Genomic DNA, 15,469 nt, shown 5'->3' with positions numbered 1-15,469 from the left:
TTGCCATCAGAGGATCTCCGCGCAGCGTGTAGATACCGTATGTGTTTGGAAACTTGACACACTGGTGGTAAGTTGAAGCAACGGCGCGCATCTTGTGAAGCCACGGTGTTCTCAGAATGACATTGTAGACGATGGGTTTGTCTACAATTGCAAAGTTGAAGCATTGCATCGTAGTAGCTTCTGCAGCTCGCAAGCTCTGCCCATACTTCCAGTCACACACTGTTGAAGTCTTGACGAATCAGCCTCTGCGCACAATCCTTCACAGCCCAAGTCAATCAAGTCACCTGGCGAAGTGGGCAGTAGAATTGAGCGAGTACGACATCGAGTACAAATACCGCACCTGCGCAAAGTCACAAGTTCTCACAAATTTTCTCGTCGAACTCTCTCCCGAACTCGAAGCTGACACCCCTCCACCCGAGATATGGTCACTTCACGTAGACGGCGCTTCATCAAAGATGGGCTCAGGAGCAGGCGTACGCCTAACCTCGCTAACAGGTGAAATCTTGGAGCAGTCATTTCGCCTTGCTTTCTCTGCTTCCAACAACGATGCTGAGTATGAAGCACTGAAGAAAAGAATAAGATAAAAAGGAAGAGAGATGAAAAAAGAGAGAAGAGAGATATAGAGAAAGAGAGTGTGAGGAGAAAGTTAGATAAAAGAGAGGAGAAAGATGAAGAGGAAAAATGAAGAAAGAGAAAGAAGACAGAGAAAAAGAAGAAGACAGAGAAAAGTAGAGAAAGAAAAAGAGATTATGAGTTGAAAAAAAAGAGAGAAGAGATGAAAAAGTATAGTGAGAGAAGTGAGAGAGAGGGAGAAAAGTAAAGAAATGAATAAGAAAGTCGAGGGGTGAGATAAAGAAGAGAGAGAAGGAGAGAAAAAGAAGAAACTAAAATCAGAGAATAAGAGAAGAAATATAGAGAAAATAAAAGAGAAAAAAGAGAGAGATAAAAAAAAAAGAGAGATGAGAAAAAGAAGATGAAATGAAGAGAGATATGAAAAAGAGAAGAGAAGATGGAAGAAAAAGGAGGGAGAATGTGTGGGAGAAATGGAATAAAAGGTGGAGAAAGAGAGAGAAGACGAAAAAGAAGAAGAGATAAGAGGAGAAGAAGAGGAAAAGTAAAGAAGGGATGTGATATAATAGAAAAGAGATGATGGAGAATTGAGTATGAGAAGATGAGTGTGAGAAGAAGGTGAGCAGAAGATGATAAAGAATGAGAAGAAATAGAAGATAAGAAAAAAAAAGGAGATAGGAGAAGGGGAGATGAAGAAGAAAAGAAAAAAAGAAAAGTAAAAAAAAGATAGCAAAAAAGAGAGAGTGTTAAGAAAAGAAAAGATGATTGAAAAGAAGAATAAGAAAAGGATATGAGTAGTGAGGAGAAAGAAAAAGGTGATAGAGAGAGTGAAGTAGAAAAGCGAGGTGAAAGGAGGAAGAGAAATAAAGAGTGAGATAGAGAGAAGAGAAGACAAGAAAGAAAAGAGAAGAAAGAGAACAAAGAAGAAGAGAAGAGAAAAGAAAAGAAAGTGAGAAGAGAAAGAGCACAAGAAGAAAAAAGATGAAAGAAAAGGGAGAAAGAAGAAGAGGCGTGTAGATAGAGTAGAGAGATGAGATGAAAAATGAAACCGTAGAAGATGTAAATGGTGCCGCAAACCACGGTTTCAAGAAACAAGTGGCAGAGTTCCCGTTCCTTATAAACGAATGTGGTATTTATCCTTAGCAGACAGCTTAAAAAGGTTATACCAATCTGAACGTACAGCTGAGCCAATGAGATGGCATGCAGAGCATAGAAGAGAAGAAGGAAAGATCACACATCCCTCAGAAGCAGAAGCATGGATCATGATCCAGAACTTCTTCGATTAGGAAAGGTGGCAAAAAGACTTCGTACTTCTTCATCACCAATATATGAGCTTGATCCAGAACTTCTTCGAGTCCTCCAAGAAAAAGATGAACGTATTGAAGCTCTTGAGAAGATGATGGAAAAAGAGAATGAGAAGAACAAGCTGAGAGATGAGGAGCTTGCATCATTCATGGCAGAGATGCGATCAAAGTTCCCTGTGAATTCAAGCTCCTAGACCTAGTTTCACAAGATCAAATCCAACATAATCTTTTTCTTTTTGTTTTTTGGGATGATTTGTGATATTATATTTTGGAGTTCTAATTGTATGAATATAAATGTTATTACCTAATTAGTAATTTAAATATTGAATTTATGAATTTAAATTTATGAATTTAAATATTTATCTAATTAGTATATTAAATATTTCAAAATATTAATATTAAACATTAACCATCCATCGGGATTCCGTCGATAATCCGTCGAGATTCCGTTGAGATTCCGTTGGTACAAACAGAGAAAAACAGAGCAATGAATAATTTAATTGTCGGGAATCCGTCGGTAATCTCTGTCGGTAAACCATCGGGAATGTAACAGTCGGGAAATCCATCGTAAAATTATTGACGGGTTCTCGACAGCCACATCTCAACGACAATATCTGTCTCCATTTCGTCGGGAACAAGAGTCGTTGGTTATCCGTCGGAATAATCTGCCGTCGGAAATTTGTCGGATATCTGTTGGATGTACTGACGGATTCCCGACAGAGTTAATATTCCCGACGCTCTAGAACCGACGGACTGATGTCGTCGGGAATCCGTCGGTTTAGGTTGTTCCCGACGGTTTACAGACAGATATGGTCATCGTTTTGCGGTTGTTTTCTTGTAGTGTTTGTATCAGGCGAAGCAGAATAATGGTATGCAGGTTGGGGGTGTCCTTGAGCCTGAAGTCCCTTTGGCTGTTGATATGGTGGACCGAGAGAAGGATGCACTGATGGAGGATGCTATTGGGGCTAGTGGAGGAGACAATGAGGCTGGTTTCTCCGTGAGTTCTGATGATCTCCTTGAGGATGGGGAATACCAGGAGGGTGAGGGTCAGGCTGACGATACTGCTGCGGATGATGAGGATGCTCAGACGGATACAGAGAAGGGTGTGTCAGAGACCGATGATGACGCTCCACAAGGTACCGTTTCGCTCTCTCCTTCCCTTGTTAAGGATTTGGGACATGTTAATAAGGCTATGAAAAAGATTGAGTTGGGAAATTCTAAGGTTGTCAAGGTAAAGAGAGCTGGTCTCTCGGCCTCTAAGGGTGGTAGGGATAAAAGACATGTTGTAGCTATAGTTTCGCCTGGTAAAAGATTATTAGCTAAGGCTCTATTGTTGAAAACTGCAGGTGATGCTGCAAAGAGTAAAGGGATTGCCAGGCCAAGCCAGAAGAAGTCAGAGGGTGGCAATATGGGAGGAGGAACCCGCAAACTGAAGAAAGGGATGATCATGAGTTGGAACTATCAGGGCATTAGTGCGAATCTGACAGAGAACTATTTAAAGGATTTGTGGAAGCAGAATAAACTAGATGTTTTATTTTTATCAGAAACAAAAAAATGTTTTTTCTATTTACAAAAGTTTCAGAATAAATTTCGTTATCATCATTTGTATACGGTTGAACCATGTGGGTCTAGCGGTGGTTTAGCTATCTTTTATAATAATAATATAAAACTTGAAGTTCTTTCTGCTTTTGATCGGTTAATTGATGTTCAAGCTTTTTTGGGATCTCAAATCTTTTTTATTACTTTTATTTATGGAGATCCCGTCCCCGGGTGTAGACAGGTGGTTTGGGACAAATTAATTCAAAGTGGTGCTATTCGGCAGGATCCTTGGTTTATGATTGGTGATTTTTAGTGAACTTATTTGTAATCATGAAAAATTGGGAGGCGCGATAAGACCGGCTTCATCATTCCTTCCGTTTATCTCAATGATTAGAGAATGTGGGATGTTAGAGTTTCCATGTTATGGAGATTCTCTTTCATGGTGAGGTAATCGCTGTAATAACCAGGTGGTCCGTTGTAGGTTGGATCGTGCTTTAGGAAACCAAGATTGGCATACACTCTTTCCGTGTTCGCGGGTGGATTATCTAAAAATGATAGGATCGGATCATTGTCCTATATTAGCCTCTTGTGCAAAAGTTGAGGGACGACGTTTTCGTCAATTTCATTTCGACAAGAGGTGGATGGGGAAAGACGGGTTCTCCGGAGCTGTGGAATCGGGGTGGAATCGTACCAAAAATTTCAGGATACCAATGTTTGTGGATAAAATCAAAAATTGTAGGAATTATATTTCATGGTGGAGGAAGCATAATGTTCCGAATAGTAACACTCTTATCTCTTCCCTAAAGACGGCTTTAGAGGATGCTAAAAACGATGATTCTATTTCACAAGCGGAGATTCACATTATTGAGAAGAAGTTAAAGGATGCGTATCATGATGAGGAACTGTATTGGCAACAGAAAAGTCAAAAATTTTGGTTACGGGTGGGGGATAAGAATACTAGTTTCTTTCATCCGTCTACTAAACAGAGGAAGACTAGGAATAAGATTGTGGGACTGTTTGATTCAGAGGATGTTTGGGATGAATCGAATGAAGGTATGGAGAGGATTGCGTCTGATTACTTCAATAAGCTATTTGCTCAATCGGATGTGAGTGGTATTTCAGAAATGGTTCAAGCGGTCAATCCTTTTATCACCGAACGTATGAATCGGGAGTTAATTAAGGATATATCAGAGATAGAAGTTCGTAAGGCCTTATTTGCAATGCATCCGGAGAAAACCCCGGGTCCGGATGGGATGACCGCACTTTTCTTTTAGAGGTTTTGGCCTCATCTTAAAGGGGACCTGGTTGCTCTCGTTAGGGATTTCTTTCGGACTGGGAAATTTGACCCCAGAATTAATGAAACTAATATTTGTCTGATCCCAAAGGTTGATGTGCCTAAGAGGATGGCAGAATTCAGGCCTATTAGTTTGTGTAATGTGAGTTACAAAATTATATCAAAGATTCTGTGCTTCCGTTTAAAAAAGATTTTGCCCTCGATTATTTTGGAAACACAATCGGCCTTTGTGTCTGGACGGTTAATTACAGATAATATTCTGGTGGCACAAGAGATGTTTCACGGTTTACAGACCAATAGGATGTGCAAGTCGGATTTTTTGGCTTTCAAAACGGATATGAGTAAGGCCTATGACCGAGTAGAATGGGATTTTCTGAAGGCGGTCTTAATAAGGCTAGGATTTGATTCCCGATGGATTTCTTGGATAATGTGGTGTGTGAGCTTGGTTTCTTATCAGGTGTTGCTTAATGGTCAACCACGTGGCTCCATTTTGCCAAAACGAGGCCTGCGACAGGGGGATCCTTTATCCCCTTATCTGTTTATTTTGTGCACAAAGGTGTTGATTGCTAATATAAAAAAAGGCAGAGAGGGAAGGAAAAATATCAGGCATTAAGATTGCCTAGGACTCCCCCCCCCCATTTCTCATTTGTTGTTCGCGGATGATAGTCTCTTTTTCTGCAAAGCGGATGAAGAACAATGTTCAACGGTTATGGATGTCATAGACAATTATGGTAAAGCATCCGGCCAGGAGGTAAATTTAGATAAATCATCGATCATGTTTGGTAAAAAGGTGCCTGCAGAGGTCAAAGACAAGGTTAAATCTATCATTGGAATTTCCAATGAAGGGGGAATGGGCTCCTATTTGGGAATCCCAGAGAGCCTAAGTGGTTTAAGAGTTCAAGTCTTCGGTTACGTCCGGGATAGGTTGAACGACCGGGTTAATGGTTGGACGGCAAAATTTTTATCTAAGGGAGGAAAGAAGTTTTATTAAAGTCGGTGGCCTTGGCCCTTCCTACGCATGTTATGTCCTGTTTCAAACTTCCTCAAGGATTAACATCCAAATTGACGAGTGCTATTTCCAATTTTTGGTGTAGTTCTGATGGGAACGATCGGGGGCTCCACTGGGTGGCTTGGGATAAAGTGTGTAAAGATAAAGCTGAGGGAGGATTGGGATTTCGGGATTTGGAGATTTTTAATGATGCTTTATTGGCCAAACAGTATTGGCGTTTAATTCAATTTCCGAATTCTTTGTTTGCTCAAGTTTTTAGGAGTCGATATTTCAGGAACAAGCATCCGTTAATGGCAAAAAAACTATATTCTCCCTCCTTTGGATGGAGAAGCTTTTTCTTAACTAAAAGTTTAGTGGAAAAAGGAGCCCGATGGACGATTGGCTCAGGGTTCAATGTTTTGGTGTGGCGTGATCCGTGGATCCCTGACCAACACCCTCGACCTGCACAGGGTAGGGGACAGCATCTGCACCCAAATTTAATGGTAAACCATTTGATTAATCCTCGGACTAAAGAATGGCATTTACCTATACTTCAGGAATATATGGATCCGGAGGATATTCAAACTATTCTTAGTTTGCCAACTAGCAAATCTTTTAGGCCAGATAGATTGGTATGGCATTACACACAATCGGGTCGGTATTCGGTTAAGTCAGGTAATAAGGTAGCTCAAGATATGAAGGCTGAAATTGAGGTTGGTCCCAATGTTAATGCCCTGAAGGCTAAGGCATGGGACCTCCTGGTACCACCTAAAATCAAACACTTTTTTCTGGCAGATCACCTCGGGTTCCCTTCCGGTGACAGTGCGATTAGCCTCCCGGGAGTTAATTGTGACACGATATGCAAGAGATGTGAATTGGAGGAAGAGTCTATTAATCATACCTTATTTGAGTGTCCTCATTCACGTCAGGTTTGGGAGAGGATTTTTGATGGACCTGACATGGATAAATTTCCAGTTGGTTCAATCTATTCGAATTTAGATTTTATATATGGCAAAGGCTTAGCTCATATGGCTTTGGGCACTACTCATAGCTCGATCCCATGGTTGGTCTGGTTTTTATGGAAGGATAGGAATAACAAAGTTTTTCAAGGACTACAATCATAGCCAATGGATATTATTAATCAGGCTTTACGTGACCAATTGTTGTGGAAGGAATCACAATTAACCACAAGGGTTGATTCCGTTTCGACGGATTCGCTGATTACGCTGGAGTCGTTAATTGATCAACAGGTCAATTAAAACCTAATGTGTACTCCACCACGATCTAGTGGTATCGTTGTAACACTTCAGGATCGAATCCATAGGGACCAAACAATTACACTATGAAATTATGTAGATTAAATATAGCTAAGACAAAAGAGGAAGTTTTGTGAATAAATTAACTAATCAAAAACGGAAAGTAAATAAGTTGTTTCTAAATCAAAAAGGAAATATTGGGCGTAAGGAATCAGTTAGGGGACATGACCACGAAATTAGATGATAAATTGGGATAGCATTAAACACCGTTCTTGAACTCAAATCTCGAATGTAAAACTAACCTACTGTCGCAGCATTAGCTATCTATGCAAGGAATTGATAAAACTCTAAACCGTCGTTTGAATCTAAACAATCCTAGCAAGCAATAAGTTCAAGTTTGATTATGTTCACAAGGTGCCTCAACTTCAACTGTCGTTGGCTAAGGATCACCTTGCTCACCTATGTTCTTTTCAAGCAACTCAACAACACTTTTGGTGCCCCGATGAATTAAACCTAAGATCTTAATCTAGGTGATCAATCTAGCTTAAGCATTAAGAACAACTATAGATGAAGAACAATAAGATCAATCCCTAATCTAACAAATCTAGCATCAATTAATCATAGAAACCCTTCTGAAACCCTAAACCCAACAGTGAAACTACTCAGACATGGAGAAGCAGAAACAGCAAATCAATAATGAAGAAAACATAATTGAATTGCAAAAGAATAGAAAATAGGGTTTAGAAATCTTCTCCAAAGTGTCAAGAAGGATTAGAGATCTTCTCCCTTTGCTCTCAATACAGAATAGTCTCAGAAAATAAAACTTATGTCTCTGGAGGCCGTGCCTCTAACTTAAATATCAAAATAAAACCCTAAAAGTCGGTTTAAAACGAAAAAGGAAAACTTGAGTTGGGTGCGGGGACTGGTCGATCCCGATGTGGATCAGCCAATCTCGGATGCTTTTCTGGAGAAACCGTTTTCTGCTTCTTTGTCTTCCACGAAACAGGGGAACCACCAAGCAAGACAACATAAGCGCTAAGCGACCGACGTGTAAGAGGACAGGAACTCCAGTCCGAGTCACAATAAACTTCAAGAGTTAGGTCCGAAGAGGACTGAAGCAAAATGCCATGACCAGGCGAGCCACTCAAATAACGGATCACACGTAAAGCAGCCTCCATGTGAGCCTCGCGTGGTGCCTGCATAAACTGAGCCAAGACATGAACAGAATAGCTCAGCTCAGGCCGCGTATGTAACAAATACAATAAGCGCCCAATTAACCGCCAATACGACTTAGGAGTGGAGAGGAGAGGACCGTCATCAGTAGGAAGATGATGATTCTGCTCCATAGGAGTAAACACAGGACGAGAAGCAAGGTCTCCACTGTCAGCAACAATATAAAGGGTGTACTTACGCTGAGACAAAAAGAAACCATCCGAACCACGACTTACTTCAAGACCAAGAAAGTACTTTAATTTGCCTAAGTCTTTCATGGAGAAGCAACGACTGAGATAATCCTTGAACTTTTGAAGCATAGAACCATCATTCCCACAAATGATGAGATCATCAACATATATCAACACACGGAGCTCAATACCATTGCGAGTGTAAGAGAAGAGAGAATAATCTTCATACGACTGAAAGAAACCAAAACGCACAAGGGAATCGGACAATTTCTTGAACCAACACCGAGGTGCCTGTTTGAGACCATACAAGGACTTGCGGAGACGCCAAACTTTGCCTGGATGAGAATGACGAAAACCCGGAGGAAGCTTCATATAGACCTCCTCATCAAGATCCCCATGTAAGAAGGCATTGTGGACATCCATCTGATAAACCTCCCAATTCTTTGCCGCAACAAGACGAAGAAGAGTGCGGACTGTTGTCATACGAACAACTAGAGCAAAAGTTTCCTTATAATCCTCCCCCTCAATCTGATTGTTACCAAGAGCAACAAGCCTAGCCTTGTAACGTTCCACTGTGCCGTCTGAGTTATACTTTGTCTTATAGATCCACTGACAACCAATAGCCACTTTATTAGGAGGAAGATCAACCAACTCCCCTGTTTTATTAGTTTCAAGAGCAACAACCTCTTTACACATTGCATCTTTCCACACCTTGATCATAACAGCTTCCTTAAAATTCTTAGGCTTAGTATTGTCAGTGATGGCCGCAAGGAAAACACGATGAGCAGGAGTAAACTTATTATCAGAAATAAAGTCTGTAAAAGGAGACAAAAACATACCTGGGACCGAGGCCGAAGACAATGAGGAAGAGGCGAGAAGAGCGTTTGGTGATGATGGTGTGTAGTCAACATTGTAAAGGATGTAATCACTAAGCCGAGCAGGAGGCTTAGAAGTACGCGTACTTTGACGTTGTGGAGGAGTCGGCACAGCCGGTAACAGAGCAGGCATAGTTTGGTCAGCAGGAACCACAGACTCGACATTATCGGGAACAGAGGTAGAAGTAGAAGTGTCCGCAGCAGCACTTAAATCCTGTGACGAGGAATTATCAACAACAACTTCTTGCACAGCAGGAACCGGAGGACTCGCAACAGAGCTCCCCCTATCATCTGAAGTAGACACCAACCAATCATCATCACCAGACGATGGAGAAGGAGTCACAAGAGACAACGGAGAAGCGGAAGAAGCATAAGGAAAAACATTCTCCTGAAATATAACATCCCGAGACACAAGAAACTCATTCCTCTCGATATCAAAGACCTTCCATCCTTTCTTGCCAGGGGAATAGCCAACAAAAACACACAAGCGACTACGCTGACCAAATTTGTCTCTGTCTCGACCAACACGATGAACATAACACGCCGAGCCAAAAACACAAAGCTGGTCATATGTAGGTTTTACACCGTGAAGCAACTCAAACAGACTTCGACCAGAGTGCAGAGAAGACGGAGTAAGATTGATCAGGTAAGCCGCAGTAAGAATAGCTTCACCCCGAAACTTGATAGGCAGACTTGCCTGAAATAACAATGCTCTAGCCACATTGAGAATGTGTCTATGCTTTCTCTCAACACGCCCATTCTGCTGAGGCGTGGCAACACATGACGTTTGATGAACAACACCAATAGTCCGAAAATGAGAAGAAAGACACATAAATTCTGTCCCATTATCAGTTCGAACCACCTTGACCGCTTTACCAAACTGTTTCTCCGTATATTGCAAGAAATTTGTAAGAACACGTCGGACTTCAGACTTCTCAAGCAAGAGGAAAGTCCAAACTGCGCGGGAGAAATCATCAACAATTGTCAAAAAATACACTGCACCACAAGAAGACAGAACACGATACGGTCCCCAAACATCACAATGAATCATTGAGAAACAATCTGTTGTTTTATTAAGACTATCCGGAAAAACAGAACGAGTTTGTTTAGCTCTAAAATAGACGTCACAAGACGAGGAGCTAACAGAGGATGAAGAATAAGAAAGCATAGGTAAAGCCGAAATAACAGAAAAAATAGGATGCCCTAAACGCCGATGCCACAGAGCAGGATCAGTTGCCGCACTTGCCATATGAATCTTCGTTGTAGCCACATCCGTAAGGTAATACACACCATCACGCTCTTCACCTCTTCCAATCAAAGTCTTCGAAAATCGGTCCTGCAAGATACATAGAGTGTCAGAAAACATGGCGAGACACTTCGTTTGTTTAAGAATCTTAGAGACAGAAATCAATGTGCAGTTGAGTGCAGGCACAAAAAGCACATTTGTCAACTTGACATCCTTGGAGAGTGGAAAGGCTCCCATGCTTACAGCAAAAGTTTTACTTCCATCAGCAAATCCAACCGGACTTCGTGGAATAGAGACCACATCAGTCAATAAAGAGAGAGTCCCTGTCATGTGATGGGATGCTCCAGTATCCAAAATAACATTGCCAAATTTAATCTTACCAGACAACTTGTCGGAACTATCAGCAGTAGCGGTGTTGTTGGTGGATTTTTCTTGAAGGAACTGAGTGAAAGCCTTCAACTGTTCTTGTGTAAATTCAGGGAAAGTAGACGAGTTGGAGCTAGTAGCGTGTGCAGCAACAGGATTACCACGACCGCGACCACCAACATTGTAACCAGCACCACGACCTCTTCCTCGGCCACCAAAACCACGACCAGCATTGATCTTCTCAGACCTCTCCGTCCACCAGTCGGGAAAGCCGACTAGTTGCCAACAGTCTCGTTTCTCATGTCTACTACGACCACAATGAGAACATGAGAATCTAGACTTACTCATAACAGATTCTGGTTTGCTTCCACTAGAAGCATTTGACCGAGTGACAAAGCCGACTGCTTCCTCTCGTTGTTCACGAAGACGAGTGGAAGACAAGCGTTGTTCCTCACGAATGACTCTGCTGTACACTTCACCAAGGGAGGGAAGTGGATCCATGGCAACAAGTGTAGCACAGAGTCCCCCAAATCTTGACTCATCAAGTCCCAAAACAAATTGATGAATCTTTTCTTCCTCTCTTTCTGTTGCAGGCGCAGAAGTAGCTCCACAGGTGCACAGTCCACACGAACAGACGGTGAGAGGCTTGTAAATTTGGTATTCCTCCCACAAAGTTGACAACTTGCCATAGTAATCAACAACAGTTTGTCCTTCTTGTCGACACGAACTGAGCTGACTTTTGATCTGATGAATACGAACCTTATTTCCAACCGAGAACCTCTGTTTCAAGTCCAACCAGAGGTGATGAGCATTCGCGATAAAGGTCACCGTAGTTTTCACCTTTGGTTCAATTGATGTTCTTATCCACCCGACGATCATAGAGTTCACTGTCAACCAATTCTCCAGGTTGGGATCGTCACCAGCTGGTTTCGGAATCGTCCCGTTGATGAAACCAATCTTCCGTTTTGCTTGGAGTGCATTCAACATCTCCGTTGCCCATTCATTATAATTGTCACCATTCAACAACACCGACGAGATCATGGAGCCAGGATTGTCGGAGCTTGACAAAGTGTAAGGAGACACCACCGGAGTCACTGACTGCAGACTATCGGTCTTCTTTGTTGCAGAAGAAACTTCTTCTAACGAAGACATGATTACTTGTCACGCAAGCAAGAAACTTGAAGAAAAAAGAGATCGAAACTTTCGAATTAAACAAAGAAATTTAGAAAACTTTTTTTGTGATCTTTGCTCTGATACCATGTAGAATTAGATATCGAACCAACTTAACTTCTTATTGATTTTCCAACTAGAGTATTTATACATGAGACCTTACATACAAGATAGACTTTACATCCGAAAATATAGGACCATTAGACTTATCAACTAGAAGAAGATAAACACAACACATGAGACAAGACTATCCGCAATAAGATTCAACTGACTTTGGGCTTATAGGCCATGGGACAAAACAGTCATAATCTACTCTCAGCTTAGAGCGTACCAGACATCTACTCTCATCCTAGAAAGAAGAAGAAAAAGAAGCTCATATATAGATGTCCAAGTTTTAGGGTCATTCAAGATCTATTGCAAACGTAAGTGTCGTCACATTGGTTTTATATAGAAGATAAACAGAATATATAATTTGATTATCAGGGAAAAATCGCAGATTGATAAACACTGGTACTAATTTTAGAAAACAAATATTTAAAGTAGCAATACATATGATATCACATATAACATCTCAAGGGTTGTATAACGTAATACATAAATAATATAGTGTGACCATTATATATCACCAGCTCTGATCCTTTTCCATTTTGCCTACTCCAAGAACATTGTTGGTTGGATTTGCACAAAACTTGGAACATAACTGACGACAAGTGACCATATAGTCTCTGCATCATTATGAGCCACTTGTATATATTTACCCCCTCCCACAACGTGTAAGAAGCTGTTGGGCTCCCACGCATAGAGCTACACAGTAAAACTTTCTTCTCCTGGTCTACCAAGAAATTTATCCCATTAAAGAAACGAAAGCGCTGGTGGAGATTGGCTAAATCCAATGATAGGAACTTGCTCCATGACGCAGCTACGGGTCTCTCAATCGTTGTTTTGTTCTCCTGATTTACTAGCGTCTTATCAATCTTAGTCGCGATCCATACATCTATATCGTGTACTTTACCGCTTTGAGTAGCTAGCAAACAAAGTTTCTGATCTTCTCTAGTCACTGATAAACTGATAACTTGATGAGAAAGATGATTACCCGGAAGAGACACACTTACAAATCTCTCTGTTGAGAAGTCAAAACTCAATAAGAAATCCTCACGTGGGTTGTTTTGCGTAGAAGCAAGCCAGTAAGTATCTCCCTTCACAGACACACCACCACGACCATTCCACCGTGGTATAAACCATTCTATAGTCCCACCAACAACCCTCCACGAATTAGAGGTAAAGTCATAGATTTCGAACTCAAGGAAGCTTGGCATCAAGTTATTATGCTGATCCACTCTCAAGATTTTGTACTTGTTGCAGGAGGTTTACCGAGAGCAAAGTAATCGTTTGTCTTGTAAGTATCTCTGGGTTGGATCCACATGGTTTCACGTGAACACGGATTCCACACCACAAGTCTACTACCGTCTTTGGTGGTGCATAGTAACAAGCCTTCGCAGTGAAATACGTTACGTATCTCGACTTCTTCTGAAGAGTTAGTAGAAAGAGGATCTCTTAGGCTAAATTGACTTATTACCTTCACCTTGCTGTTATGAATTCCATGGAGATCGACACTCACTAAACAAACCCTGAAGCCAATCAACATAATAACCTGAGACTGCTTCTTCGCAAGTATATCTTTGATCAGAGCGTTCCATCTTTTGGATGCCCATCGTAGTCGTGCCAGAGAAGCCAACGGAGCCCTAGAGAGTATCTCCATTTCCAACTCCTCCGGAAGATACATTTTCACTTGAGATTTCAATGAAATAATTAGGGTTACATATATATATACTTAGAAAACGAGAGAGAAATGAGAGGTTTAAACATTCAAATCGGTTGCTTACCATGAAAGTCCTTTGTTCTTTGCTGCTGCTGCCGCTTCACACGCTTCTTAGATTCAGCCTCCATTTGGTATCAGGAAAAGCGTACGGCTTCCAATGTCTTAAGATTGCTCTTTAATATAAGAAGAAAAAAGTAACCGACGTGACGTTTCGAAATGTTTGTAAATTTTTAAATTTCGAAAATTTAATTGGTCAACTGTTAAATTGGCATTATTTTAATTTTTTTCCTAATTGATATAACTGGTATCGAAGAGGGGTTATTGATCTTGGAATTGGTTTAGTTAACAATATTCAAATCCCCTTCAATATAGAAGACAGATAAGAATGCAAAATATGAACTTTTCAAAAAGGAGAAAACAAAAAAAAAAGAATCTTCAAAGTAAATAACCATGCATGAACACAAAAACCAACTGAAAAGGTTTGAACATGCAGGCCATCGGGTTTATATAACTTTGTATTCAGGTTGAATCTGAAGATCTAGTCAACCAGAACCATCTTTTTGGTTTCAGGATGCTTCTCCATGAATCATGGACCAGCTAGGATGCCTCTCAACGGTTACATCTTCTTGGTTTCGAGTCATATATATATAGTACTGTTCAAATAAAAGATATAATATATGCTCGTTTAACAAGAGACAGCCATCCAATCCAAGATTCAAAGACATTTTTTTTTTTTTTTTAACACGTAAAACTTTATTGATATTTAAATGTAATCATGGAACAACATAGAGTTTAAGAAACTTGGGACAAAGTCATAGTGAATGGTATCAATATGTGGTCGTCGAGGTGATTTTGCTAGTATGTCCGCGCATTTGTTGTTGTTTCTGGGGGTCCAACTGAATTTCACCTGCTCGAACTTGTGTTTCCAGAAATTGATATCTTGTATCCAATTGTGTGTAGCAAAGTGTGGACTCTTGCCTTGTAGAATTGCTGTAGCTTCTTTGTTATCGCCTTCCATGTGAACCTTTGTGTAACCTTTTGTCGCAGCATGTTGTAGGGCGTATAGCGCTGCTTGGAGTTCACTTTCAAGTGATGAGTTGGTACATTGTCCTTCTGCTTGACCTGATCCTTCATAAAAGCCATTTTTGTCTCGGAAAATCCAGCCTGATTGTGCTTTGATTGTGGTATTTAAAAATGATCCATCGTATTTGCATTTAATCCATCCATGATTAGGTTTTGACCATCTCGTCCTTGTTTGTTGTTGAGGATTGGATATTGTATGAATCGAGTGATATTCCTTCGCAATAGTCATGGCGTCGAGCCATTCTTTCGCATCCCTCTGTGCTTGTTTCATACATATGTTCCATGGTACTCGGCGTTGTTGATAAAGTAAGATGTTCCTGCATTTCCAGATTCGCCATAAAGTCCAAAAAGGAATTTGTTTGGTGATTTCCTCCATATCGTGTATCTTCGTCATCTTGAGTAAATCTCGTATCTTGTCGCTTGCTGAGACTGTTGGATCTAAAATATTGGTGTTTGGTATACATGAAGCTCTCCAGACAGATTGAGCGAAATCACATCCAAAAAATAGATGTTCTGTTGTTTCTTCTTCTATGCAGCAGTGACGACAAAGGGAGTA

General features: G+C 40.8%; 1 protein-coding gene and 1 pseudogene across 1 annotated transcript; one reads left to right on the top strand and one right to left on the bottom strand.

The window, feature by feature from the left end:
* On the top strand, positions 5,417-6,819 carry LOC104748921. The gene is made up of 2 exons (XM_010470500.1): positions 5,417-5,688; positions 5,802-6,819. Exons 1-2 carry the CDS (start codon positions 5,417-5,419, stop codon positions 6,817-6,819), a joined length of 1,290 nt encoding a protein of 429 aa, XP_010468802.1.
* Positions 12,634-13,794, bottom strand: LOC104748920 (annotated as a pseudogene).

This window comes from Camelina sativa, chromosome 15 (genome assembly GCF_000633955.1).
Source record: "Camelina sativa cultivar DH55 chromosome 15, Cs, whole genome shotgun sequence".
NCBI classification, from domain to species: Eukaryota; Viridiplantae; Streptophyta; class Magnoliopsida; order Brassicales; family Brassicaceae; genus Camelina; species Camelina sativa.
The sequence above is the reverse complement of the archived record's forward strand: the minus strand, read 5'-3'. Positions and strand labels throughout refer to the sequence as shown.